Consider the following 26,967-nt stretch of genomic DNA (forward strand, 5'->3'; position numbering starts at 1 on the left):
GAAGTCGGAGGTGAGCTTTGGAGAGCCTTACGACCATCGGCATTTAATGCTACATTACGCTACAGCCCTGCTGAATTCTTGTGCCTGATTGGTCAGAAGGGTGTTGATTAGTTCGTACAACCGCAGACATACAGCAGTGCAAGCTGTGTAATAAATCAATGCATTATTATAATCTTTAAAACTAACAAATGCTGCTTTTAAATAAATGTAAACGAAGCAAAATGCATGTTGGGCCATTTTTAACCTCCACTGCTGAGCGTTTAAAAACATTTAACGCACGGCTTGTCATGAATTAATCCTTACTTATGCACCATCCTGCTTGCTGAAGATCCCCCCCCCCCTCACTTATGCTACATTCTAACCGCCATGTGGACGGCGGGTCGAGGAATCGCTCTGTGGTCGCGATAGTGTTTCCGTTTTAATAAGATGCCTGTCTGGCTCCCCCACCGACTCAACAAAGAGGACGTTCAATCGTTCAATTTAACAGGGATTAAACGTGCTGAGGGCCCACCTGTGCGGCCGCCGTGGCCCCAGCGGAAGTGGGTGAGCAAATCGCACACTGTCTCAGGTGTGACTTAAGCATGCCCCCCCCCCCCCCCCCCCCGCGTTTCTGTGCCCAGGGCCGTCTTGTTTGAGGTTTCCAGATGTAATCGCCTGCATGGTGAGGACCTGCGGCGTGTCACCTGAGTAACCTGGGCTGCCCACTTTTCTGCCTGTATTTAATTAAATCACCACTCTGCATTCTTTAGCGCATTAGTGCTGGTCCTGAGGTTCAGGCTGGAGCATAACATCAGAACACTACCATACCCTACAGGTTGGAATAAGGTAAACAATCGAAGAACTTATACCTCAAAAACAGATCAGCCCAGCTGGGTGGAAATGATAACAAAGGTTTTGCATGATAGTGGGTCTGGTAAACTTTGCTTTGGTCGTGGTATCTCTACCTTCATTTCATGAATTGTGAATCTGCGAGTTGTACGCTAAGGGTGACATCAAATTGAATTAGTACCGTACAGTTACGTTAGAAATGGAAATCCAGCTGTAGCTCAAGATGGGATGAGCTGGGATAATGCGAGTCAGAAGCTTGTTGGTTCAAGTTCTCTTTGGAATCAGCTGAGAAGGATGTTAGTCAGAAGCCTGTTGGTTCAAGTCCCAGGCTGAGCTTTGGGGTCATGACCCTGAGCGTGGCACTTAACCTCATGAATGTGTGAAAAGCTCTCGGTGACGGCGGTCTCTGGTGTGAGAGTAGGTGACGGGATGCAACCCACCTTCTGCTCGGCCGTCATGGTCAGACTCTGCAGGCGACACGTCATGTTTGCCAGGCTCTTCTCGAAGGCGGCCACCAGGTGAGCCTGAAGAAAAGATCACATGGGAGTTAAGATGCACCAACCCAACCATCAACCAGACCCCGTAACCTAGCTGGGGGGATTTCTATGTCTATATGACTTTTAAAAAATTAATTAACTTTAGCTAATTGTACCATGACTGAACAACTGGTTGCCCATCCACAAACATAAAGCCTGCAAGAAAGTGATAAACTTCTAACGGCAAAATTAAACACCCTCTGGAAAGACAACTAACCTCACTGATGTTTTTCTTTTCTCTCGCCAATACCTGAGGCTGTCGCTAAAAATCAGCTTTACATCCCAGGCAGGTGGCGTCCCTCCCGGGAGACAGGGGGTCACAGCCTGGGGTGGCATTAAGAGCCGCAGACCCGGTTCTGTTATCGGAAAATGGGCCGTCCGGCCACAGCAGGCCTGACACCTGAGGTCACTCCAGCACTGCAGTGTATCCACAGCGCTGTCATCAGAGCTCTCATCACACCCAATAGAATTACAGCCTTCTGGGGGAAGTGATGCCCCAAACATAAGGGGGAGTGTCTACACAAGGGGGGAGCAGGAGGGTATACAGGTGGGGCCACAGATGAAAGCTGATAGGCCCCCAAAGGGCCTCATTCTCTGTCACTCACCGATTCCAAACGTATCTTTGGCTATCGATAAGGTTGGCCCCACAGTATCAATTATGCCCCCTACCTTAAAAATTCCAATAATTGCCCCAGGATGGGAGGCACCTGTCCAGCCGCCATCTTGGACATTACTGCGATAACTCATGACGGTCTTTCCTAGAATCCTCCTCCACCATAAATGTGTCGTTTCTTACTCTGGCGACTGGCATCTCAGTCACTTAAAAAGTTGCTGAAGGACAGTTTGACCACGAAGTCACATGCAAAACATCAAGTCACTCTGCAAAAGGCCGCCAGCTATTCACAGCCTATACATCGATTTCCACAAAAAAGGAACAAGCAGACAACCACGATTACTTGAAAATCAACAGGCAAGATATAAACAGACGTTAACTGTTAACACTTGACGTGCATCACTCTCGCTACTGTCCTCAGCTCCAAAAGTGTCCGATTTCTCAGAAATCTGCCCAGATTTTCCAGTTTGATGAGTGCCGTGGAGCTTTCATCGACACCACTGTCCGAGAGCAGCTGCTCTGGCCAAACCAAAGGGCCAGACATTACACGGTACGCCCCAGTAACTCCGTACTTAAAACAGAATATTAAACAAGAAGTCTGAACAAGTGGTGCATTATTAAACAGTCTGTAGGAAGGACAAAAGCGACAACAAAACCCACCGACGAGGATGACAGCCACAACAAGCAGCGCAGGCGTTTGATGATGATGGTGATCCAGTTCTGAGGTGAAGCTGAGCTGGTAGCCATCAAATCCCACAGCGTTAGAGCTCTGTCATAAGTCTGCAGCTATATTACTGAAACATTACTTACATGTAGTCCAGTGTGGAGCCCTATGTATGGTATGATATTAGTGCTCCTGATCTCCCAAACTGATGCAATCCAGAATGATGTGAATTCATTTTCGGACCCTGCAGCACAAAGCCAATGCACGCCCACTTTCGAAAGCTCCTCCATGACTTTTTGCCCTCTTTATGCACCCGTCTGTAAGGGTAATGGACCACAAGCAGACCCCGTCCCAATCCCCCCTGCCGCGCCCCACCTGCGTCACCCCTCACAGCTTCCCCACCTGTCTGCTCCGCAGGGGGGGCCGTGGAGCCAGATGCATGCCCTGCCGTGGTGCTGCCCATGACGTCCCGGGCCCCCGGGGGCTGGGGTAGCGGTTGAGCGGGGCCCAGGGCAGAGGGCCTGAGGGGGAGCTTCCCCTGCTATCCGACGACATCCTGCTGCTCCTCACGTGGGAACTGGGGCAACTGAACCACCCATGAGGCAGCAGCAGGAATGAGGAGGGAGGGAGGGAGAGAGGGGCGGAGAGAGGGAGCGAGGGAGAAAGGGAAGGCCAAAGAGAGAGAAAATGTGTGTGTGTGTGTGTGTGTGTGTGTGAATTATGTTTATGTTATATATTTCAGGTCCTACAAAATCTGTGAATGCAATCAAAAAGACATATTTTGTTTGGTTACTTATGGTTAAAGCTAGAGCTGGGTGGGGCTTAAGATCGTCATGTTGGGATTAGAGTTTATTAGAGTGTGTATGTGTGTGTGTGTTTGAGAGGAGAGAGGAGAAGAGAAGGGAAAGAGGGTTGGGCAGAGAGAGGGAACGAGGACAGGGGAAAGAGTGAGAGTTTGTGTGATATAGAGAGGAAAGGAGTGACCAGAGAGATGGGCGGAGGGAGGGGAGGCCGGTCTGAGGTTAAACCCTCTCAGATACCGGCGCAGTTAGTGAGGCAGCCTCATGCTGCTAATTTACAGTAATGCTCCTTTCATTGTTCATACCTCACTACCACACACAGCTAATTCCAGCGAAGCTAAACACCCTGGTCTGCCCATCGGCCCAGGAAGCCTCCAAAGCAGCCTGCATGAAGCAGGGACTCCATCACTCCACACTCAGTCATTCTCTTGGTGTGATTCTGGACTCACGCTCATCCTGAGGACTCCGGTTCAGTCACTGTCACATTTTTTCATTCTGTTCCTTGCAAAATGCTGTAACCTTAACGGCGAGGGACTGTGAGGTACTGCAGTGTCGCCACGACGGTCCGCAAAGCACATCCAACTGCTGAGAGTCGCAAGCTGAAGCACTGCCCGTTTTGGCAGGGAGGGGTCAGCAAAGAGCAAACTTTCCAACAGAGGCCGCCGCTTACCGAAATTTGCTTGACCACGGCCAAAGCTACCAGGGCACCAACGTACTGCATCTGAGCATAGGCTTCACTGTCCCCTCGGGCTGCACGGTCCGCAGACCTTCACGGAAAACCTCGACTGGCGGGCTTTACCCCTCCCTCAGCTGAGATGAGGATTCATCATGAGATCTTTCCTGGACTGGAGCTCAGAGACTCACAGTGGAACTGTCCTCCTAGGGCCAGAAGGCACTTTATTCCACGTTAAGCTTCCTCACAAAATGATCGGCACGGCACTTTGGGCCCCCTGGCTACAGGCCATCGTCCGCATCGGTACGATGGCCAGGAAGCATGTTACTGAACCACTGCTCCTCCTGCTGCCCTGCAATGCGCATGGAGCACAGTGAAAGACCTGCTGAGATCCTGCCACCTCCAGAAGCTGTATCTGAGGCAGCAGGCTGTCTATCTTCACACTCCACCCTAACAGTGAAGAAAAAAACAATCTTTGAGGGTGGAGGGGGAGTCAAAAACTATACAAAAGCTAAACTTCCTCTGTGAATGGGTCGTCTCTGTATGGGTGAGACCATTCTGAGTAAATGTTGTGCGTCTCTCTGCTTGGAAAGCACAGCTTGGCCACTCAGTAAGGCACCCCTGCTTTCCTCTTTTTGGGCTGGGCCGCATTCCCCTGCTCCACCCCATATGGTATATGTTTGTACCCTAACAAGCCACTGACCTGGGGCGGTCCATGGATAGCTTTGCATGACCTTGGGTTTTTCTTAATACCAAGAACACAAAAACCAGTCTTGCTACCTTGCCATCCAACTTGGGGTGCAATGGATCATGGGACTGGTCTCATTTGGCTAGGATGCAACCAACGCATCCTTGATATTGTGGACGGGGGAAGAACCCCATATGAGGATTTTTACCGTCTTCTGTTGTTTTGTTCATGAGCTTTGGAACTGGTCTTCGGCAATGGAAGACGATGTAAAATGTGTACACAACAACACAAGTTTGGTCAAGTACGCATATTGAATAACACCCCCTGAGTAGACTACCTTGAGCAATCAGAGCTTCGTTATGTCACCCCAGAATTATTTGCATCTAAACCTGCATCCATGCTGCATGCAACTTGGAGACACAGAGGCACAGATAATCAAGTGACTTTAAATATGGTGAAGTACACAGGGGCAGTATCTCTGTTTGGTCAGACTGACAGAGGACACCAAATATAAAAAACTCAGCCAGTATTGAGCATGTCTCCTATAAGGGTGTCAGGTCTTTCAGGGGTCACACAGGGGTCATGAGGGGGTCACCTACGTTGGAGGACAGCTGGGAGGTCAACTTGGCCACCTTCTCGTGCGAGGCGTCCAGTTCACGCCGTAGCTTGCGGATTTGCTGTTGGCACAGAGTTGCAGGTTACTTGCCACCTAGTGGTGGTCGGCCACAATGCAACCAGCATGCAACATTCATGACTCTGTATGTGACTAGTTTAACCCTATTTTTATCTTAAATTGTGGCTAAACTAGGATTTAGATGAAAAATCGTTGTAGTACTATGGACAGTGTGGTCCTAAATCACGAAGAGTAAATTCTTCCATACGTTTGATAATTAGTCAGGTTGTGGCTACAAAATGATGAGGGAAAGATTGGCAACAACACACAGAAAAACATCCTGGGTAAGAATTTTAAAGATTCTTACATAAGGTCACACAACAAGCAGTAATAACATGAATTATTAACTAATTGCTAAGCACTGGTAATTGTGGGCAGTGGTGGCTTAATGGATAGGGATGCGCACTTGGAAATGAAAGATTATAGGTTCGAATCCCTGACCACTGAGGTACCCTGAGCAAGATACCGGCCCCAAGCACTGCACTGGCTGCCCCCTAGTATGTCACATATGGGTTAAATGCAGAGAACACATTTCCTGGTTGTGTGCTATGGTGTGTCAACAATGACAATTAATCACTAAAAAAAGCAGTAATAACATGAATTATGCTAATTGCTAAGTACCATCAAACTGAATTTGCAGTATAAATGATACAAAGTCGTAAATGTTTCTACTTCCATATTTTAACATCTGCTACTATAATCAATAATATTTCAAAATAAAAATTAGAAAGTCTTCCACACCTCAGAATGGGCCTTTTCTTCTGTCTGTCAAAGAAACAAAATATTTAAAGAGGCAGAAGCAGACAAATGAACAAGGCAAAAGCCATTAATGTTGCTAAGTACCATGCTGACCATGTGTGTAGACCAAGTGCACCATGTACATGTGCAGACAGTATGCAACGTGTAGACTCTGTACAGTGTGAAGACTGTGTGCACCGCGTAGAGTGTGCAGACCATGTAGACTGTGTACAGTGTGCAGACCGTATCCACCATGTAGACCATGTACAGTGTGCAGACCATGTGAACCATGTAAAGTCTGTACAGTGTGCAGACAGTGTGTACCGTATACAGTGTGCAGACCATGTGCACCGTGTACAGTGTGCAGATCGTGTACACTGTGTAGAGTTTGTACAGTGTGCAGACCATATGCACCGTGTAGATTGTGTACAGTGTGCAGGCCGTATGCACTGTGTAGACTGGATACAATGTGCATACCGTATGCACCGTGTAGACCGTATACAGTGTGCAGACCATGTGCACTGTGTACAGTGTGCAGATCGTGTACACTGTGTAGAGTTTGTACAGTGTGCAGGCCGTATGCACCGTGTAGATTGTGTACAGTGTGCAGGCGGTGTGCACTGTGTAGACTAGGTACAGTGTGCAGACCACGTGCACAGTGTATACTGTGTACAGTGTGTAGACTGTGTGAATCATGTAGGGTAGGGATCGGCAATCTTATCTGCAAAGGGTCGGTGTGTATGTTGCTTTTGGGGATAACCATTGGGTTAGATGTTCAAACCCAGGTGTGAGGATTCTTCAGCCAATCTGTCCTCTAATTAGTGATCTCATTAGCAAGTTGCAGTGAAAACTCACATACATAACAGCCCTTTCTGGATAAGACTGCCCACCCCTGGTGTAAAGGGTGTAGACCGTGTGCACCATGTGGACCATGTACTGCCTGTAGACCATGTACAGTGTATAGAGTGTGTACACCACTTTGATGCCGGTGAAGGAGCAGGCTGGGTTCTCACCGCAGAGTACAGTGAGGAGGTGCTGGAGACCAGCGACAGCGAGGAGCCGTGCACTGCGGGGACAGAGACGGGGAAGGGGTGGGGTCAGTCATCTCCCTGGGCTGCATTTATGGCAGACTCTCTGTATCAGCTGGTTTCTCTCCCTGCCTCCCTGAGATTAGTTACACACTTAAGGACACGTTGGACTCGTTCCCTTAGCTTGGACCGCCAGGCATCGCCATGGAAACTAGCCAGGTGTCAAGGATGGGTGTCCCACATCTTGGGTTTCATCTCCCACTAATCCTTCCTTACCCTTCAGGTGCAGCCACACCTCTGAACTGCGTCTAATCCCGTTTACCCAGCAGGACCCCCCCCCCCCCCCCCGTCCGAACCCCTGCTGGGCCACTACCTTCCTCGGTGCTGTCCCGGAAGGAACCCGAGCGGCTTATGCCTCGCGGCCTCTCCTCCAGGGAGGTGGCACTGCCGCCCAGCGCGTGTGCCTCCGCCCGCAGGTCGAAGGCCAGGTCCTGGGCCGGGATGCTATTGGATCGGCTCATGCTGCTACCGGGCAGGGCAAACTGGGATGGGTTGGTGGGGCTCACTGCGCTCAGACGGACAGAATACCACAAATACATTGCGTTCATTATTGTGTATCTAGGAAACAAGCTTTCAGCTTCATATTGATTCCAAATCATTTATTCAATACCTCAACCAATCAAATGTCTTTTTTTCTCAGATTACTGGGGATGTCTAGTCTGCCAGGAATTATTGCATATTTTATCTGGGATTAAGAAGCTGTTAACTGACCCCACAAACATGCACTCCTGCCAATTATATCTCTGTAAACACCGTCATGTTGTAATTTCTGCAAACGTGCAGACCTGGCATCTTGTGCTAAAGCATCATGCTAACATTTTACACACTGATCATAGTCTGTAAAAGTAACCCTATTCAGTGGCATGCTAACATGTTCTATGCTAACACATTTCGTGCTAAGCTAACAAAGTCTTCACTATGCTAATGCTGCTATGTGTTCCCACTCACACAGGTTGGAGTAGTGGTATTTGCTGGCTGCGGCTGACGTCCCAGGCGGCGACAGCGGAGATTGGCTTCCAGTGTCCTGCAGGCCCCCTGTGGAGTGCGATCGCAGCCACTCCTTCCCTTCCTCTTGGGACGTCTGCCGGGATGTGGGAGGGTACCTGGTTTTGGGGTGTGTGTGTGTGTGGGGTGGGGAGCAGGTGAATTAAGTCTTGAAACAAACAAATAGATTTTTTTCCCCTTTTTTTTCCCTTTTTTTCCTTTTTTCCCCAAACATAGATTTGACAGCGAAAGGTGAACGGAGATGGGAAGAACAGTAACAAAGGGTTAATGGTACCTGAGTCCCTTTTTGGGCAGTGTGTTTCTGTCGAGAGGCATGCTGTTAAGACAAGAGCACAGGCAGCGAGTCATTTCAGCAGCACAGCACAGCAGATCAGCAGCACGCCTGGACGTGGCTGTCAGAGCCCGAGTCATCAGGCACAAATCCACGGCATCTTCATAAGGGTGCCCCTTGGGGTGTGACGGGAAGGACGGCGTAGCAAACATGATGAAGACTTACAGATGGCTGTCTACTTTAAACCTGTTTAAAGTTGGGCTGTCAATCTCTCTCCCTCTCATCCATCCATTTTCTTCATCCATCCATCCCTTTCCTCATTTACCAGAGGTATTCCTTGGTGTCAGTGTCATACAGTGTAGCTTACAGGAAATGTCCTCAGCGCAAGGGAAGGTACGACTATAAATTCGCAGCAGAGATAAACACTATACTGCTACTGATGGTTACTGAACAGCCTCTAACTGCTGTTAGATTCATCATTATTCCTGCCATGCAGGTCAAAATCCCGTCACACCTTCAAAGACAAGGTCAGACAAATACTGCTTCTAAACCCAGTGTTAAGATTCAAGCCCAACCAAAGACAATGACGTAATCCTGCCCTGCAGCATGTTTTGAGATTAATTTAAAACATTCAACACTGATTCTCACGAGTTCTGCTTCTTAAAACACTCTCAATATACACAAGCGGCCAGTTTAATAAGAAAACCCTGTATTTCCTTCCAGAGAAACCATACCAATTATCACCCGAAACATTATCTGTACCAAAATGTATTTCTTGTCTTGTGGCCACAGATGTTCAGAGAGGGCGTACAACAATGCGGATATTCGGAAATAAGTACTGAATTAAAAAAAGAGGTGCATTTCAAGACCAACCCTCCACAACAAAATAACTGGCAAAATAGTTCCACCCTAAAGTGTAAATACCCACAAGGCCTTTCCTGTAAGGTATTGCTGCTGCCTGTAAAGGTTTATGTCTGTATATAGTATTGCAGTCATTAACATGTGTGTTGGCTGCACTCACCCCTCTGACAGAGTGGACTTCACACTCCCTGTGCGTGTCACCTTGGGCCCCGATGCAAGTCCGGCAAGCGAGCTGTGGTGGCTGAGAGCCAGGTCCATGGACTCGGGGGTGGTGTGCAGGCCGGCGGTGCCCTGTCCGCCCGGAGCGTTTCCTGGGAGACGGGCCTGAGAGGAGCTCGGGGACGGAGCGTAGCCGGTGCCCGTCAGTTCGGGGCCCCGAGCGTACATGGGACTGCTGCCGCCGCTCTGCCCACCGCCCATGCTGCCCGTGCCCGAGGACGGTGAGTCCAGGCTGACCTGCCGCGCCAGGGGCCCATGGGGGCTGCCCAGGGCCGAGGGGGCCTTGCCCGAATCGGGGGTCCCGGGAGAGCTGGCCTTGCTGCTGCTTTTACTGGAGCCGAACAACCTGGAACCAGCGGCCATGGTATCAGAGACTGGCACACGGTGCTCTTGGCATTCTTACAAGCATTGGGAACATTCATCCCATCTGTTAACAGGGGAGTGTGAACACGCTCATGGCCACGCAGGCCCGTTATTGCAAGATCACAGGCACACCTGAGTAAATCCCTAAATAAGCTGACATGTAGCCAGGGGGCCATCTGCAGGGAATGACGAATCGTCCCGGCTACTCAAGGCAGTTACTTGAAACAGACAGAAGATGGCGCTGTCATGTTGAAGAACCCAAGTTTCGTAAAGTTTATCAAACATCTCCTTAATCATATGACAGTGTATGATAGTGACAAAGTTTCACACTTTTATCATAAAATTGTGCACCTCTGGAGCTATAACCTTTGGGTTTGTGTGTTGATAAATGAGGTTATTCCAACCAGTGATGAGTAATATCCCTTATCTGTAAAAGGAGGTACAGTACTGTAACTGCACACTAAGAGTGTAATGTGGCCTGTCAAAATGACAGAGATTAAATATTCATAGCTGACTTCTGGACTGTAGCACATTCTCTCATATCCCCCAGCAGGGAGCACAGTGCATTGTGGGTCTGACCTGCGGAAGGTGGGAGAGGCGATGTCGGGGTATTTGGGGCCGGGCAGCCGCAGGCCGGACTGGCCCGTGGAGGTGGGGCTAGATTTGGGTGTCAGGCCTGGGCCCTCCGAGTCGGACACCGCCACCTTCTCCTTGTCTGTCTGGTTGACGGTGACGGGGCTAGAGCGGTCCGATTCCGCCTTGCTGCCGTCACGACGCTTGGAGGCGGGCGCCGACTTTCCGCTGACGTTGGAGTCCATGCTGCTGGAGCTGGAGCGGTGGCCGGGGCGGCCCACGATGCCGCTGGCCGACGACTTGGCAGGCCGGGGCAGCGAGCGGTATTGCAGCGGCGTCCGAGATGCGGCCATGCTCAGCAGCGCCCCGTCGTCCTGCGGCTGGGCCTCGTCCAGGCTCGTCTTACGGGCGCCGTTCACCGCGCCGGCTGGGCCGCCCTTCCCGAGTGCCGCGGTCTTGGGCAGCTTGCCGAGGGTCGCCGAGCTGCCTGTGAGTGTGGCCCCGCTGCCCGTGATCAGGGCCCCAGGAGGGCCTGCCACCTTCTTGAAACCGAAGGAGCCGGTGGTGGGGGGACGGGCCACGCCTGACGGAGGCTTCTTTCCTTCGTCCCCGCTGCTCTTCCCGGCATCAGAGGGCGAGCGCTGGATCCCTGTGCCCTTGGCTGGAGCCTTGCCCTTCTCTGAGGCTTTGGCATCATCCGTCTTTCCTATAACCACAAAATGACGATTTCAGCTGGTCGGCAACACCATTCATCCCTTTAATGCAAAGCTGCAGACACTTACGCCCACATCCCCCCTGAAATCATTCTCCCATCATATTTCACCATTCACCGTTATTTCGGGCGAATGACAGCTTGCTTGCTAAGCTCATCAGAAATACAGCTCGATGCCTTTGCCAGAAAACGTCATGAATTTTACATGCAGAGGAAAACAGACCATGGAACCTGATTTTGACTTATGCAAATTCTCAGGTTCTGTGAACACAAGGAAGGTGCTCTGGGGAGAAGATGCCCCTACCGGGGGTTTTTAGTGCTCCTGTAGAGGTTTTGGTCCGAGAGGATGTGACACCTAGCTGAGCGGTCATGCCCCGCCTCCAGGAGCCCGTCTGGGACAGCGGCAGGCCGGTTTTCTGCCCGGTCCGGTCCGGATCCTCGCCGTGCCCGGGAGATGCTCCAGAGCTGGAGGAAGGCTTCCATCTGGAGTCCATGGCACTGCACAGTTCCTCGTCCAACTTCTTCAGATCCTCCCCTGCTGGCCAGGGGGCACTATCATGGCCCGGAGCTGTCACCACAGTGCCTGCACGCTTATGCGAGTCTGTTTTGACCTATGAGAAGTTCACACACACACAAACAGGCGTCACACCGTGACATCATCACTGGGCAACACATAGTACACCTGACCTTCCTCAAATATGATGCAAAAGCTGCACATCTTCACTACAAAACTCACTGAAGCTCAGGGCCACAGCCAGCTTATTTATCCTTCTGGTAATGGAGGGAAAGAGGGGAGGGCAGGATTATTCCACGATAAAGACCGACAGCTGGGCCGAGGAACTGGAGGCAGATTCCGCGACTTCAATTCAGCACGTGGTAAAATTTAATTATACGTTGCTGAAACTGCAAGTCATCAATGGCATCGGCGGCAGTGCTGGAATCCGAACACAGGTGCGAGACAGAAGTAAATCATTCAGCAGCACCGACAATATGAGCTTTTTATCGAAGCTGACCATTAACTATGGCCGTTCGTCATAAATGATCCTTCAGCTAAACTGTCTCCTGTCTCCACTCCACAACGTTAACGTTAAAAGAGCGGCTGCGAGCGGAGCAACACGGAGGGCAGGAGGCTGAGCCCAACACACGCAGTCACGCACGTGCGCACGCACGCGATTCCCCGGCAGCATACCTGAGAGGCGCTCTTGCGGGGGGAGGCCGAGATGTCCGTGTAGGAGGAGGTGTTCAGGTCGTCCGTGCTGATGTTATCCAGTGTGTCGCTTAGGCCGCTGCTGATGGAGCTGCTGTCATCCCAACTGCGGAGGGGAGAGGAGAGAGGGGATGAGAGGGAGAGAGAGGGAGAGAGAGGGAGAGAGAGGGAGAGAGAGAGGGAGAGAGAGAAAGACGGATGTCTGGGGGGGTTTAGAAACACACAGGATCCTTTCTCTAAGTGCGCGCACACACACAGACACATACACACAGACACACACACACAGACACAGACACACACACACACACACACACACAGACACACACCCTAAGGTGAGGTCCCCCCACCCTGCACAACCACGCCCCTCTGCCAGCCTGACAGCAAACACAGACGGGGGCAGCCAACGTCTCGCCAGCCCCCAAGCACCCCCCCCAGCCTGCTTAGGTTTAGCATCGCCTTTGTCCAGCAGGCACTGTGACCCCCCCCACCACCACCACCACCACCAAGATCATTTATTATTCTCCCAATTAGCACAGTGAGCTGCTGGGTCCTGCTGAAGTCCTCATTAGTGCACTGTGGACTTCTGGGTATTTTTCTTGTGTTGGGTCTCACACACACACACACACACACACTCACACTGACACTCACTCAGACACACACGTGCTATCCCTCTCTCCCCTGGTTACCATGCTAACACACCTGCGCTCCATCTCTGGGGTGAGGGGGGGGGGGTCCCCAGATACCCCAGTGGGTTTGCTCAACCTTAATTAACATCTGAGGGAGGGGGGTTTATCTCCTCATCTCCCAGCCAAACCTCCGATCGTGTCCTGGGGGAAGTCAGAGCCAGTCGTGTAGATAATGGGGGGGAGGGGGGGCAGGCCCCCCAGCCAGGTTTTGTGGGGACAGGAGGAGCCGGCTGCTCACCCTCCAGGAGGCACGAGGGCCTGCAGGCTCAATGCATATGGCAGAAGCCTCCTTTGAGGAGACTTACACTGGGGGTCTGTATTCTGGGCCCTGAAGGGCCATGTGTAATGTCAGCCATACCTCACCGGTCCAATTAGTCACTAACGATCTGTATCATGACCATACATTTACATTACAGTCACACGTTTATGCAATATTATGGGCAGATGGGAAACAAGAGACCATTTAAATATGACTTATATCAAATGTACAGTACAATTTAAAACACACTATGTAGAAAGAGGGTGAAATTTAGTTATTAAAATGATGAGCTGGATCAAACACCTGATCCAGAAAATGAGCAAGAGATCCTCTGATATCCTGCCCCCCCTACCCCCCTGCCAAAAGTTTTCATTAACAAGACCACTAGACCACTAGTGCCCTCCAACATATCCAAATTCCCACCCCAGTAGCCGCATCGAGTGAAACATACTGACTCTCAGAACCAGATGTAGTGCATCTCAAGTCCATTTTTATTGGTGTTAAGATGTGTCATGTGTAGTGGAGAGACACAGGCTTTGTGAAAAACAGCCTCCTACACCCATCCACACCCTGAATCCACCCCAAAAATCCTGGTTCTCATTTAATCGTTTAAGATGGGTGGAGAGGAGGGCTGATAATTCAGCTTAAACAGCTGTGGACGACTCGCAGACAGCCTCATACGAACACAGCATCCGCGGATCCTTCCGGCACTGTCCGGACGCCTATATTTAGCAGTCCGGAAAGCACAGCTCTGTATATTTCATAAGACGGACGTCCAGGTGGAGTGCGTCATCTTCAGGCTGGAGTACACAGCCTTTCCCTGGGTGCTGAGCTAAAGGGGCCCTTAGCGGCTGAAAGTTAATACCCCCTCCCCCCCATGTCACATTAACTCCCCCATCAAGGGCGGAGTCGGCGTTCAGTACAGGGGCTGCAACACAATCAGTTCTTGGTTCAGTAGATCCCGCCCCCTCCTCATTTATACATTTATAATTCTAACAAGACAAAAGCAGATAGCAGAACACAAAGAAAAGCAGAAAATGGGGCCTGTGACGAGCCGTGATAGTGCCCAGCAGGGCGGCGCTAGCACATTTACAGAGACAGCTTGGCCTGCATAGGAGGTGCGAGGTGATACACTATGAAAAGGGTCGCATTACCACTGCTTTAAGTTCTCTAGGTTTGAATAGTGTCCAGGCCGGATATGGAGGTCACAGAAGGAACTCTGATTATCGACTGACAGGCTGACTAGAAACTACACGATAAATGAAACTATTATTTACCTTCATGGTTCATTTAAACGGCGCCCTCTGCTGTACAGGTGGACAGTCAAATGGCAGGTAACCTTTTATTGGCGGCCTCTAACCTCTCAACAAGATGCTTGAGGATCCACTTATCATATTCAAAGAGGGAGGAAGTGTAGGCTGCATTTTAACGAGGCATCGTCAAGGTGGCTTAAATATCTTCATGGCTCGCGAGCATCGATCAATCCTGGTAAAGAATAGGTCATAAAGGCCTAGTACACTCATTTGCAAGAATTTATTAATGATCTTCTGGGCTTCCGTGCACTGGAAAGGTGGTCCTTGATGTGCTCAGGTCTCCTGAAGTAAAAAATGGACTGGTTGGAGGAACAGCGAGAGCGTTTGGGGACAGAGCTCCCGTGGTCTGCCAAAACCAGGCCACGGCGACCCAGGACACCAAGTAGATTTTTGCTCCATATGCTCAAGCCAGAAGCCACATTCCTCAGACTCAGAAATGTCTTTTTGAAGTAACTCTGACACACGGCAAATTCCTCAGGGGGATGCCAGCGGCTGTAAGGTTCCTGCATCCTTTCAAGTGCTGCATCGTTTAATAATAGGATACCGGCATCTTTTCAGGACGGCGCCATTCACCGGTAATCAAAATCTCAGCCACGACACAAAAATGACAAATTGCACTGACTGCAGTGGTTAATGATTAAGAAAATCACAAAATCCATCTTTCAGCTTCCGGCAGGCTCAGCAGATTGCTGAAGAATTTTAACAGAATCCGTGACATTAGTGTAATTACTGCATAAAAGCCCTAATACCCCCAAAAGCCCTTTAATTTAGTAATTAGTGATTTTAAGTTTGAAACTGCCACAGTCCTGGCTGCTTCATGAGCTTCATGCCCTGTCAGTCAGTGCTGATAGTTTACAGGACTGTGTAAGGACTGTCAGACAGGGTTAGGATTAGGGTCCCATTTGCCCGTGGCTGGTGCAGATCACAGACAGACTGGAGTCACTCTCCACAAACGTCAATCCAGTTAATCGCTTGTCCCATCAGAGAAGGAGGGAATCACAGTGTTTTTCTTTGACCTTCTTGGAGGTTGCAGTTGCTTGTTGCCCACTAGGGGCTTTGGACAGCGTGTGTAATGAGGATGGATGATGTGTACATTAATAAGGACACAGCAGGTTGGGTAATGCTATGACATAGATGTAGTGTGCAGGTATAAAGCTTTTTCCAATACCTGCATTCAAAATGTGATATATATATATATATATATATATATATATATATATATATATATATATATATATATATATATATATATATATATATATATATATTTTGTACAATGTGTTCTATATTCTATATATATTGAGTTTCATAAATCCATCCATTCTTCCATCCATCCATCCATCCATGCATTCATCCATCCAGCCATCCATCCAGGTCAAAAGGAGAGCCTATCCCAGGTAGCAGAGGGAACAAGGCAGGGTAGACCCTGGATGACATGCCAGTCCGGTATAATAAATAACTGGTAGGAAAATGTCCATTATGAATGATTACATGTACAGTTTGTGAGTAAACATGAAGGCAACTGAACTTCCCATGGCTGCCGGTAAATATTTATTAGCTAGATACCGTGAGCTTCAGTGGCATGCGGAGCGCCTCACTGTTTCTCTAATTCTGTTTCCACAGAAAACACAATTACATGAACTACTATTTTGATTTGCCCGCGCTCGTCTTTCAGGGTGTCTTGAAGATTTACCAAAGATAATGTGGATTCGGAGCTAGATGAAGCATGAGAAAGTCACCAACAGTTGTGGCAAACTGCCTGACATCATCAGGCATCATGGAGGATGCCTAAGAAGGGCCTGTCACTGGGTTTGAGAGAACTGTCATGCCCTGAGCACATTCTGGCCCAAGACCATCCTCTGGCGGGAAAACATGAGGCCGGTTTACACAACAACTGAGGCTCCCACACGTTCCAGGACACCTCAATAAAAACGGTTACAAACGACTCTGTTCCACGGAACAAAGCATCCGGACTTTCAGCCAGACCAACACCATCAATACCTACGCAGAAACTTTTTCCCAAGATCGCAAACTCACGCTAGAAATTCGCTGATGGGACTGCGGAGAGCTTTGCCGCATTCGTTGATACCACCATCCCACTCAAAGCCACCGAACGCAGACGTCTCCACAGCTACGCATCCAACGCTGAACCCCGTTAGCCAACATCGCCTCTGCCCAAGCACAAACTCATCCGGGTCCCTCCCCATGAGTGCAGAAGGACTTCTGAGTCCCGTTCAGAGAAAAGAACCAAACCTGAACGATCGGGCTGAAGAGCAGCAGCAGAGGCTCCCGCAGAGGGGGCCGAACTCACCCCCCGGGAGAGAAGCTGCGAGGCGCTGGGGATGTGGGATCCGCCTGGATGCTGCTGCAGCTTAGGGGAGCAGGCGGGCAGAAAGAGAGAGAGGGAGAGAGAGGGAAAGAGAGGGAGAGAGAGAGAGAGAGAGCGCACCACCACAGCCCGCCACCACCCTCTGACTCCTCTCTAAGCAGGGCGTGCTCTCAGCCCAGCTCCACACCAGAAGATGGGGCTGGACAAGGAAGATGGGATGCTTGCAGTCCGTCTTCTGCAGGCGTCCAGGCAGGATGTCTTACGGAGCAACAAACCAGAGCAAGACTGTGCCTGAGAGCCCAAGAGGCAGCTGGGCTATTATATAGCAAGCTTCACCTGATGATGTAACTGCTGCATTATTCATATTCCATATAAGCCATAGCTTTATAAATGAGAATTTTTTTTGAGGAGTGGGAGGGGGTGGGGTCATCCCAGGACAGTTACTGCCTTTCCTTTAGTTTGCCTAGCTGCTTTTGGAAGCGAGAAGCTGTCACAGGGACCGGCATTGCGATTACAAGCTGAAAAACATTTGAATTCAGCGGTGACACTTGCATCTGGCATGCTGGGTTTTTCTGGAACACAAATTGCAGGCCCGATATGGTTAAAATGGAAGTGATGTTCCACCAAAGCCACAGGAACTGACAAAGGATAGAAACTCTGGCCATGCACAAACTTACAATTCAAATAACGACGTCATCTGACACGCGTAGCAAGCTGGCGGCCTGAGGCTGGCATCCTGGGCACCATTTCACGCCCCGCGGCTGCCAGCTCCCTCTCTGGCGTGTCTGAGATCAGCCGTGCCGTCTGTCACCCTCGAGCCACGACCCAATCACAGAGCCTCTGGAGAGACCCTGACTCCCATTCCGGCACTTTGCCTGTATGCTTCAGCGGGATTATATGATAATGGGTGGAAGTGCCATTGGCAGCCTGAGCCGGGCAGACCAAAAACGAGAAGATGGGATGGCACATAGGTATCCCCACTTAATGGGGACCCCAGCAGGATCAGAACCAGTATCCCACAGGGGAAGGAAATTGGAAAATGAACAGGATGTGATTTGGCTCTGATTGACAAATCCCTGACCAGCATGTCCGCAGAGGCCCCATCCCATCTCTGGACTGCGGCAGAAGTGTCACCTAGTGCCTCTTGGGCATCAGTTATGAGTACATTCAAATCCAAACTAGCATTTGTGAGTCAATCACAACAGGTTTATCTTCCTGTTTGCCTAAGAACATAAGCTCAGTAACAAATACATTAAAATTACATCACTGACTAAGTGACCAGGAGATGCCCACCTTAGAAGAGGCAGTGTTTGGCTCAGAGGGCTAAGCCTGTGTGCCTGTAATCAAAAAATCACCAGTTCAAACCCAGCCTCAGCACATCTGTGGGTCCTTGAGCAAGGCCCTTAACCCCTGGGTACCCCAACAGGTGGCTACCATTCGCAGACAGCTTACTCTACAAAGAGCAAGTTGAGGGAGGCATGGAGATCTTGGTTTCTCCATGGGGATCAGTAAAGGATCTATTACTATTTTTATGAATGCTGATAACCACAAAACCACGTGGAATCTACCAGGAGACAACCATCAAAAACCGTCCGTGTGTAAGCTCAATTTTCAGTACCTGGCACATTACACAACCTGCCGTCATTTTGCCCAGGCGGGGTGCAGAGCCAGACATCAGCCAGTAGACCAGACGTTTTGTGCTTATGAGGAAGGCGGCTCCATCCGCCTAGATCCATTTACAGGAGGCTTCCACGGCAATGGTTCCCGCGGAGACCACAGAAGAACCATGGAAGTGATGCCAGGTTGACTGTTGCCTAGCATTTGGCGCACCCAAGGAGTAATTAAGCACCCATTTGTACACAGCTGCTAAGACGGGTTTGTTCAGAGATGTGCTCAGTCTCGTTCCAGCTCTCCCGTGGAAGTCTGCCTGCCCACTGCCATTGTCCAACATGGTTCACAGTTCCTTCTCCACCAAGGCTTTAATTAATTACCTAATTAATTAAACACAGGCCAGCATTGTCTTAAATAGGCCTTACTATAAATCCAATTGTTTTCCGTATTTAGATAAAAAAGGATGGATGTTTAGGTGGTTAGTAAATGTTTCTGTGATTTCTGGGCCCAATTAGGCAGCATCATTATAAACTCGATCGTGGATCTAGAATCTTCCAGCTCTTGCGACAGGTTTCTGCTTTTCTGCATCCGATGGCGGTGGTTGGGGGTGGAGGGGGGGGGGGGGGGGGGTGAGTATGTACGTCTCAGGAGAGAGACATCCTTCCTGCAGACAGGAACCAGGGCAGCTTCCAGGCAAACTGTGGGATGTGTACCTGGTGGGGGGGGGGGGGGTGTAAATATTTATGAAGGCTGACAGTGGGATGTGGGAGGGAGGTTCAAACAGAGCCTGTCTGGCTTTCAGGAGAGAGTGTCCCGGAGCAGCACGGACGGCAGCAGGTGTAACATTACAGACCATCCATCCTAATTATGGTGCCATTATAGATCCATCAAGGTTCTACCACCTTCGCTGGATTTATGGATTGTCGGTGATGTGCTAATACTTACAGCAGCACACGCTACCAGGTCTCTGGGAAGTTTTGGATAATGTAGTGGAGGCCAGGAGCAGGACTAATCTGGGGCAGGTGTTCAGGACCCCAGCAACCTGCAAGGGCACTTACTGTATCGCTGTCAATGAAGACCTTCTGAAATATTAATCTGACTGTGCCTTGTGCCCCAGTGTCAAATAACGCGCAAAGGGGGAACTACAAGGCAACTGCCTGCTTAGACCTGCTTCATTAGCAGACGACTGTCAGGTAGAGCAACCCCTCCCTGTACCCAGCCAGAGGAAACACCTGAAGGTGCCCCGAGGATTGAGATGGGATCTGTCATGGGACCAGGCCAAGTGGAATTCCCCATCCAGAGCTGACAGAGCGAACCAGTTTGGAAGCCAATTGTGATCGTGGAGAAGAGGATGAAGGACGTACACATGGAATAAGTGCAAACCCAGATCGGTGCCGAACAGAACCTCCCACGCAGAGCTGACAGAGTGGGCCACTTTGGAAGCCGATCATGGTTGTGCAGGAGGGGATGATGGACGTAAACATCGAATAACTACAAAGCCAGAACTGTGCAAGCAGAATCGATGTCTACGGGGGAGCCAGTTTGGAAGCTCCACTTTCTTTATATCTATCAAATTCTAATCTCAGTGTTACTTTTGCACCACCAACTTCTGTTCCTTGTACAACTGCCTAGCGACTAGCTGCAGTCTGCTGACCGACCCAACCGGAGAGCGCAAGGCCGTTCCTTAGCCGCTGGTCTCCTGCGATACTGCTACCCTTTCTTCCTCCGCAATGAAGAGGAAGGATCAAGGCTGATTCCTGGCAAGCACACACTGATTCCACTGACGCTGTGGCCAATAGCCATGAGACAGAGCAGTAACCTCCACACCGGTTGGGGGGCGGGGATTGGTTACCAAGTCGCCAGAAGCACAGACAGACTGGAGCACAGAATGCATGACCTTTGAGGAGCATATGGGCAGTGCGGCGATAGACGGCCATGCTCACTGAGCCTGCAGGCCGCAGCCACTCCCACGATGACCTTCTCAGAGAATCACCCAGCAGGAAAACTGTCACCAACACACCACACACCCGTTAATTACCGAGAAACAGGTTCCTATCTAGGCAGACTCAAGCTGCACTTCAAATGTAACATACAAAGCTATATACATATACAGACTATCCCCGATTTACAGTGGGTTTCTGTTCAGACGGACAGGCTGTACATTGAAATGGATGTATGTTGGATTAGAATTGCTGCACCGACTTTTTGGTGTGAGAATGAGACTGAGAGATGTGTGTGAGGCTGGGAAGGTCACCCTACCATACAGTACAGCACTTTCCCACGGATACTATCGTATGACACGTAACGAGCATTAGGTAGCACAGCGCTGCTGGGAGAGTGGCCACTCAAGAGTTATATTTACATAGCTACATTTAGTTTTTTTTCTTTTTAAAAAAGAAACTTGTGGGGAGTCTGTATATAAATATATGCCTAAGATGCATCAATTATTCAGTCTGGGGGGAGGGCAGAGGGGTTAAAGCCCTTGCAGTGACTGTTCCAGTTTACTCCAGTTTACTAGCAGTGTCTTTGCCAGGCTGCCATCCTGAGAGGGGCACTGGGGTGTATTGGTAGGACCCCATTGTGTCAGAGGTCGTTGGGAGGCCCCTGATGCGCAGGTGTCAGACGTGGGGGGCGGGGGTGACGGTGGGTTGGTGATCCTTTGGGTGGGCTGGCGAGGGCCGTGCCCCCAGGAAGCAGACCTAAATGTCGAAGGCATCTTTAGACCGGGGCTCCTACCCTGGGGTTAGTGCCCTCCACCGCCTCTGCTAATTGGAACAGCCTGGACAATATAAGTGGATTAAGCCGAAAAGGGAAAGCCGTCCTCGGAACAGCTAGATGAGGAAGCTCTGAGCAGCTGCCAGAGATTTTGGGTACGAAGGAAATAACAGGGCTTCCGAGCAGAATTTAATTTCCTTCTGAGCGCCAGCAAACAAACAGGAAATCAGCCCTCAGCTGCATCTCCAATACAGAAATCAGCAAGGTGAAGTTCTTCAATCAAACCCCAGAGGTGGATAAGGGAGGGTGGCGAAGTAATTTATACACAACCAGACTACAGGCGTACAGAATGAGGCGCAGCGTGCAGTCTGCCACTGAATACATGGCCAACAGGGGGCACCATCATTAGGGGAACATGTTGGTGACCAAAAGGTTGTCCTGGGGTCCCAGGAGGGTCTGCTGTGGATCCTACAGAGAGTGTCTGGATCAGAAGTGACCGGTTAGTGCCAGCTGAATAAGCTGGTAAAATAGCATAATGTGGCTTTAGATGTGTCTGCCCGCTCAGCCAATCAGAGATGAGTATGAATTATAATGTGGGAGCGGAGGACCCACCCTCGTGATGCTCCACAGTGCAGTTCCACAACCACCTCGACCCAAAAGAAAATCAAGTGAGTGGGGGCTATAGGAGAGGGGTTTTTTATTAATTCATAGTGCTGAAACATGCTGGGTGGAGACTCCACCCTGCCTGTCCCAGCCCGGCTGGCAGGACTCATCTATTCTGCATGGGGGGGTATATTTATAGACTCCCTCCTGTCCTTCTCTTCACTGGGGGCTCCCTGTTGTTTTTTTTTTTTTTTTTTGAAGAAAAAGCAATAAAGGCACAGCATGGCTTAGACTTGGGAGGCTATTAATCCAGCACTGCTGAAAAAATGATCATAGTAATCCCAATTCCAGTTAATAAGCTATGGGGTCAATTAAGCAGCCTTGGCACACAGTCAGCCCTGAGTAAGTGCTACAGTATTCATGAGTGCTTCTGTGAAACAGCGCATGGCTGGTGGGAGAAGACAAGACAACGTCGAGGGAGACAGACCAACGCGACTCACAGCAGGCAACTAAACGCCTGGACCTTTGTGCTCTGACCCTCAGATCCTGTCTCATGAACACTGCAGAAAAGTGAACGTGGCCCAGGCATGTTGGATTAAAGCAGGTTTGGGTTGTCGGGCGGTACTAATGCACCGTTGGCTGGAACCGACAGCCTGTGGAACCGCCAGAGAGTGATCAAACTAAACATGTGGATAGACGAACGTACTCATGTCAGCTTTATCACAGGAGTTTGGAAATCTAGCCTTCATTTTGCATTTTACACTGAAATTAACCAAAAACACAACATTCCTCCTGAATTATCAGACGGTGGCAGACGCCTGACCCAAAAAAGACACCCCCAAAGTCCCAAACGGACTTTCTGACTTCGCCAGCCATCTGTGGTGCCCTGCCTTCACTGCCAGCCCCCCCACCATGTAGATTCTGCTCCCCCCCACCCACCAACAAAGACAGTGAACAGCTTCTAGTGCCTCACCATTTGAATCCTTCCTTTCTGCCGTATCTCTGATTATTCCGCACATGCAGGTTATGTGATTAAAGAAACTCAAGAGAGAAAGGAAACATTAAGAAACGCATTACAGAAGGACGTTTTGGTGTGCTGTGACATTCTGGAATAAATACATACAGATTAGTTTACCAGCTAGGTACACAAACAAACAAACTGCCAACCACAGGAAGCATGCCTAGACTCTCGATCAGATCAACAAATTCAGCTCTTCCACAAGTGCTCACCACCAGGGAGGGACCTTCAGCTCCCCATGGAGCTCCGTCTATAGGAAACCTTCTGTCCTCTTAAAAATCTACAGCTGGTTAATGCCTGAGTTCTTCATGCTAATGATTAGCACTGATAATTACCTGGCCAATCATAATCCATCAAAGTGCACGAATCAGCTTCATTTCCTGGTTTGAGCTGCGCTGGATGCAAATTGTAAACAGTTTCAGGATACTGACATCTCAGAAGAGCCATGATTTATGGTGCACTATGGGATGCCATCCATCCATCCATCTAACCATCCATCCATCCATCCAACCAACCATCCAACCATCTTCAAATTTGCTTTTCCAGTACAGGGTAGTGCAGTAGTGAATCTGGATATATGTCCTCCCGGAATGATAAAATAATCTCCATCCTGTTTACCATCTCTCTACGAATGAAGGAACACGCCCGTCTGGGTGGGATGCATGACACGCTTACACTGAATGCAAACCTGTTTCCCCCACCTCACCACCCACCTGCCACATACAGTACCCGCCTGCGCAGCTGAGCTGCGTGACCGCTGCCGGTCACTAGGGCCGGCCTTGTCACACCACATGGCCTCTCTCAGATCTCTCTGGGGAAAGACCGTCTTGGCAAATCACCCCACATCAAAAAGCTATGGCCAGGGGGTCGTATTCTAATTAGCTGGCAAAGTCAGCTGTAACTACCAACAGGGCTTAAAGAGTAGGAGATATAATCCCCACAAACAGGACTGCATGTTCACTCTGACTTAAACAACCCCCGCAATGGAGGAGTGGCAGGGTGGGCTGGGTTAGGGTCAGGATTAGGGTCATGGTTAGAGATGCACAGAGTCACCCTTAGGGGTGCTTTGGTTACAATAAACATGTTGACGTTTAGGAATATTATCTATTCCCTTCACACCCCAATCGTTTCTAATTGAGGTCTGTGTTTATGCTTCTAATCTCCAGTCATTATCACTCATAATTCCATCCCATAATGATTTTCTACTGCCGCAGGATTGGTTCTTGTCGTTAAATGGAGTGAGCTGGGAATGAACTAAGTGCCGTATTCCTAGACCTGGTTTCCTTCGGGAATGGAATCCCGTGGTTAGGCAATACTGACATCCTGACTGCTAGAGGACAGGGGTCAAGTACTTCCTGATTGTAGGAGTTTCAATGGAGGAAGCCCCTCCACCACTGGTTGGTCAAAGAAGGCGGGGTCAGGCTACTTCCTACCTATCAGGATCCACCTGCACCTCGCCGACACCCCTCTGGATGGTGTCACGGGTCGGGTCTGCCCCACGGACCACATTCCGGGAGTAAAGATTGAGGCCCCCGTCCGTCAGGTACCTGCAGGAGAGGGAGAGTTCGTTGTCATATCCCTGGAATATTACATCGTCCTTAATGGATATCCGGGGTGGAGGAAGAAGATGAAGAATTGCGACCCAAGAAAATGGGATATGGATGGAAAGCCAAAGAGCAGAGGAGGTTCTCGTTAATTAAAGCAGGGTAATAAATGACCCCCTCCGTCTGCTAGGTGAGAACTCATTAAAAGCTTAGAAAATTCTGCTCCTTGAGTTACTTCATCAAACCCATCTTCCTGCTCTCAGTTTTCACTCAATAAATCAGCCCCCTGTGACGTACGGGCCATTTTTAACAAGGCACACTCCAGCCACCAGCGCAGAACTGCATCCGCTAGCGACGGCGACATTACAGAAGGGAGAGGAACGCTGGCCGAAGCAGAAATCAAACGGGAGGCTCATCAAAGGCTGGATTACACGGGCAGCCATGGAAAACAAACTTATGGCCAACACTGTTTTATGACCCTGACAGGGCTCACACAGCAAATGGAGGGAAACTCCATCACACCAAGCCTAGATCTCCACTTACAAAAGGCTGGCCAGCCTCATTATCCCCCTCCCTTGACGTTTTATAGCACTCTCAGAGTGATTGATGCTAACGTGCTACATGGAGCTCACATGCCACGGTAATTCCCCCCAGGGGGAATGCGGGAGGGGGTCAGGCTGAGTTGCATGCCTACCCCGGTGCTCCTGCCATCGCTCTCTGCCACGGGCGACCTTGGCACCGGGCCTTCAATGCACTGCTGTGCGGCTTTTCCAGAACGGGGCATCTTTCATGCCGGTTTAAGGCAAACAAAAATGACACGCATTACTGGCGTCCGTCCATCATCTGACCAGTGTGACGAGCCTGGAGCCCATCCCCAGAAGCACAGGGCATGAGGGACACTCCCGAGGTGGTGTTAGTCCATCACTGGGACTCGGCTGAACATCCATCACGTAAATAACAACCTGTCTTGAACTGTCATTTTGTGTCTCCTGCTCACTACAGGGAGGGGGCTCTGGGGGTCGCAATTTTAGCATACCATAATGGTACAGAGGGTTGTGACTGGAAGGAGGGTTACAGACATGTACTCATGCCCTCAGATCACGCTCTATGCCAGCGGTCACCAACCGGCTGCCAGTCACCAGCGTCTTTTTCCTGTTGCTATTCTTCTTTATAATCACATTTACATTCATATAGATTTGAAAATGAAAATATCTAATAAAAAAGCATTTAAAACACGTTTATTATACTGAGAAAATTTGTTATTTACTGTAAGAAGAGTGTATCAAACTGGTATCAAGATCGACAAGATCGTATGACTCAGTACCTGTGAAGTAGCTCTCAAAAAGGTTGGTGACCCCTGCTCTAAACTATAATCCATCCAACCATCCATTGGCCAAACCGCTTCTAAACTATAATATTCTGATAAATTTATTATAATTGCCATATAAAAGACAATAGAGGGATGGACTTCCATCCATCCATCCATCCATCCATCCATCCATACTGTACATCCATCCATCCATCCATCCATCCATCCATACTGTACATCCATCCATCCATCCATCCATCTAAGGGTCTGTAGCAATAGGTGTGTGTAATAGGGTGTCTTACCCGCTGGTGACCTCGTCCAGACGCACATTCTTCCCCAGGATGTCCCCGTCACTCATGTATCCAGCCACCTCCACCTCGGTGCCACCCTCTGGGCCCCCCTTCTCCCCCAGCTCTGCCGCTCGCGGGCCCGTCGCCCGCCGGAGGGGCGGGGCATACATGAACCGGGAGGAATCTGAGGGCGTGAAGCGGGCTGAGGGGGCAGGGCGGGGCGCCGGGTAACCGCTGGGCATGGAGGGGGCATCGCCGGCCTGCAGACGGGGGCTGGGCGATTGGCCCAGCCGCCACGACATGGGTGAGGAACGGCTGGCCAGGCCAGCGAGGCCACGCCCATTCACCTCCGTGGTCACCGTGCTGTCGAAGGTCGTCTCCAAGGTGCTGCAGGGGCGGGATCGGGAAGCCACATCAGGCACGGATTAGGGCTGCAGATATCGATTATTCTAGTAATTGAGTATTCTATCGATTAATCGAGTGATTAATCGAGTGATCATATAAGAAAATCTTTTGTCTTATTAGGAATAGAGGAATAGTAACTATTCAAAAGTGAAAAAAGACAGGTCTCTTAAAATGAACTCACTCCATTTTATAAACATTTTTAGTGGTTAAACTGCAAACAATATCTATGAAGAGAACTAAACCTTTTAAGTGTTTATTTTATTTTTTAAAAGCGTGGTATTGCGGTATCACCCACTGCACGGCTGCACTCAGGCTCTCATCCCTGAGATGGTTTGTCGTGTGGTGGGTGCGCTGTAATCAGTGCGTGCCCCTT

The 26,967-nt window shown here is 49.9% G+C and overlaps 1 protein-coding gene across 5 annotated transcripts in view; it reads right to left on the reverse strand.

Annotated features, from left to right (window-relative positions):
• The window catches only part of nav3 (neuron navigator 3), a 127,628-nt gene that overhangs the window by 16,467 nt on the left and 84,194 nt on the right, over nucleotides 1-26,967 (reverse strand). For all 5 annotated transcript variants that reach the window (XM_048970427.1, XM_048970437.1, XM_048970406.1 and 2 more), the window contains exons 11-23: nucleotides 26,202-26,576; nucleotides 24,480-24,593; nucleotides 12,495-12,618; nucleotides 11,610-11,916; nucleotides 10,600-11,299; nucleotides 9,599-10,003; nucleotides 8,581-8,622; nucleotides 8,250-8,404; nucleotides 7,615-7,806; nucleotides 7,227-7,279; nucleotides 6,217-6,240; nucleotides 5,402-5,479; nucleotides 1,269-1,352 (exon numbers count right to left, since the gene is read on the reverse strand). In XM_048970427.1, the coding sequence (XP_048826384.1) occupies nucleotides 1,269-1,352; nucleotides 5,402-5,479; nucleotides 6,217-6,240; nucleotides 7,227-7,279; nucleotides 7,615-7,806; nucleotides 8,250-8,404; nucleotides 8,581-8,622; nucleotides 9,599-10,003; nucleotides 10,600-11,299; nucleotides 11,610-11,916; nucleotides 12,495-12,618; nucleotides 24,480-24,593; nucleotides 26,202-26,576 (2,653 nt within the window). The remainder of the gene's footprint in view (nucleotides 1-1,268; nucleotides 1,353-5,401; nucleotides 5,480-6,216; nucleotides 6,241-7,226; nucleotides 7,280-7,614; nucleotides 7,807-8,249; nucleotides 8,405-8,580; nucleotides 8,623-9,598; nucleotides 10,004-10,599; nucleotides 11,300-11,609; nucleotides 11,917-12,494; nucleotides 12,619-24,479; nucleotides 24,594-26,201; nucleotides 26,577-26,967) is intronic.

Source organism: Brienomyrus brachyistius, chromosome 1 (genome assembly GCF_023856365.1).
Source record: "Brienomyrus brachyistius isolate T26 chromosome 1, BBRACH_0.4, whole genome shotgun sequence".
NCBI classification, from domain to species: domain Eukaryota; kingdom Metazoa; phylum Chordata; class Actinopteri; order Osteoglossiformes; family Mormyridae; genus Brienomyrus; species Brienomyrus brachyistius.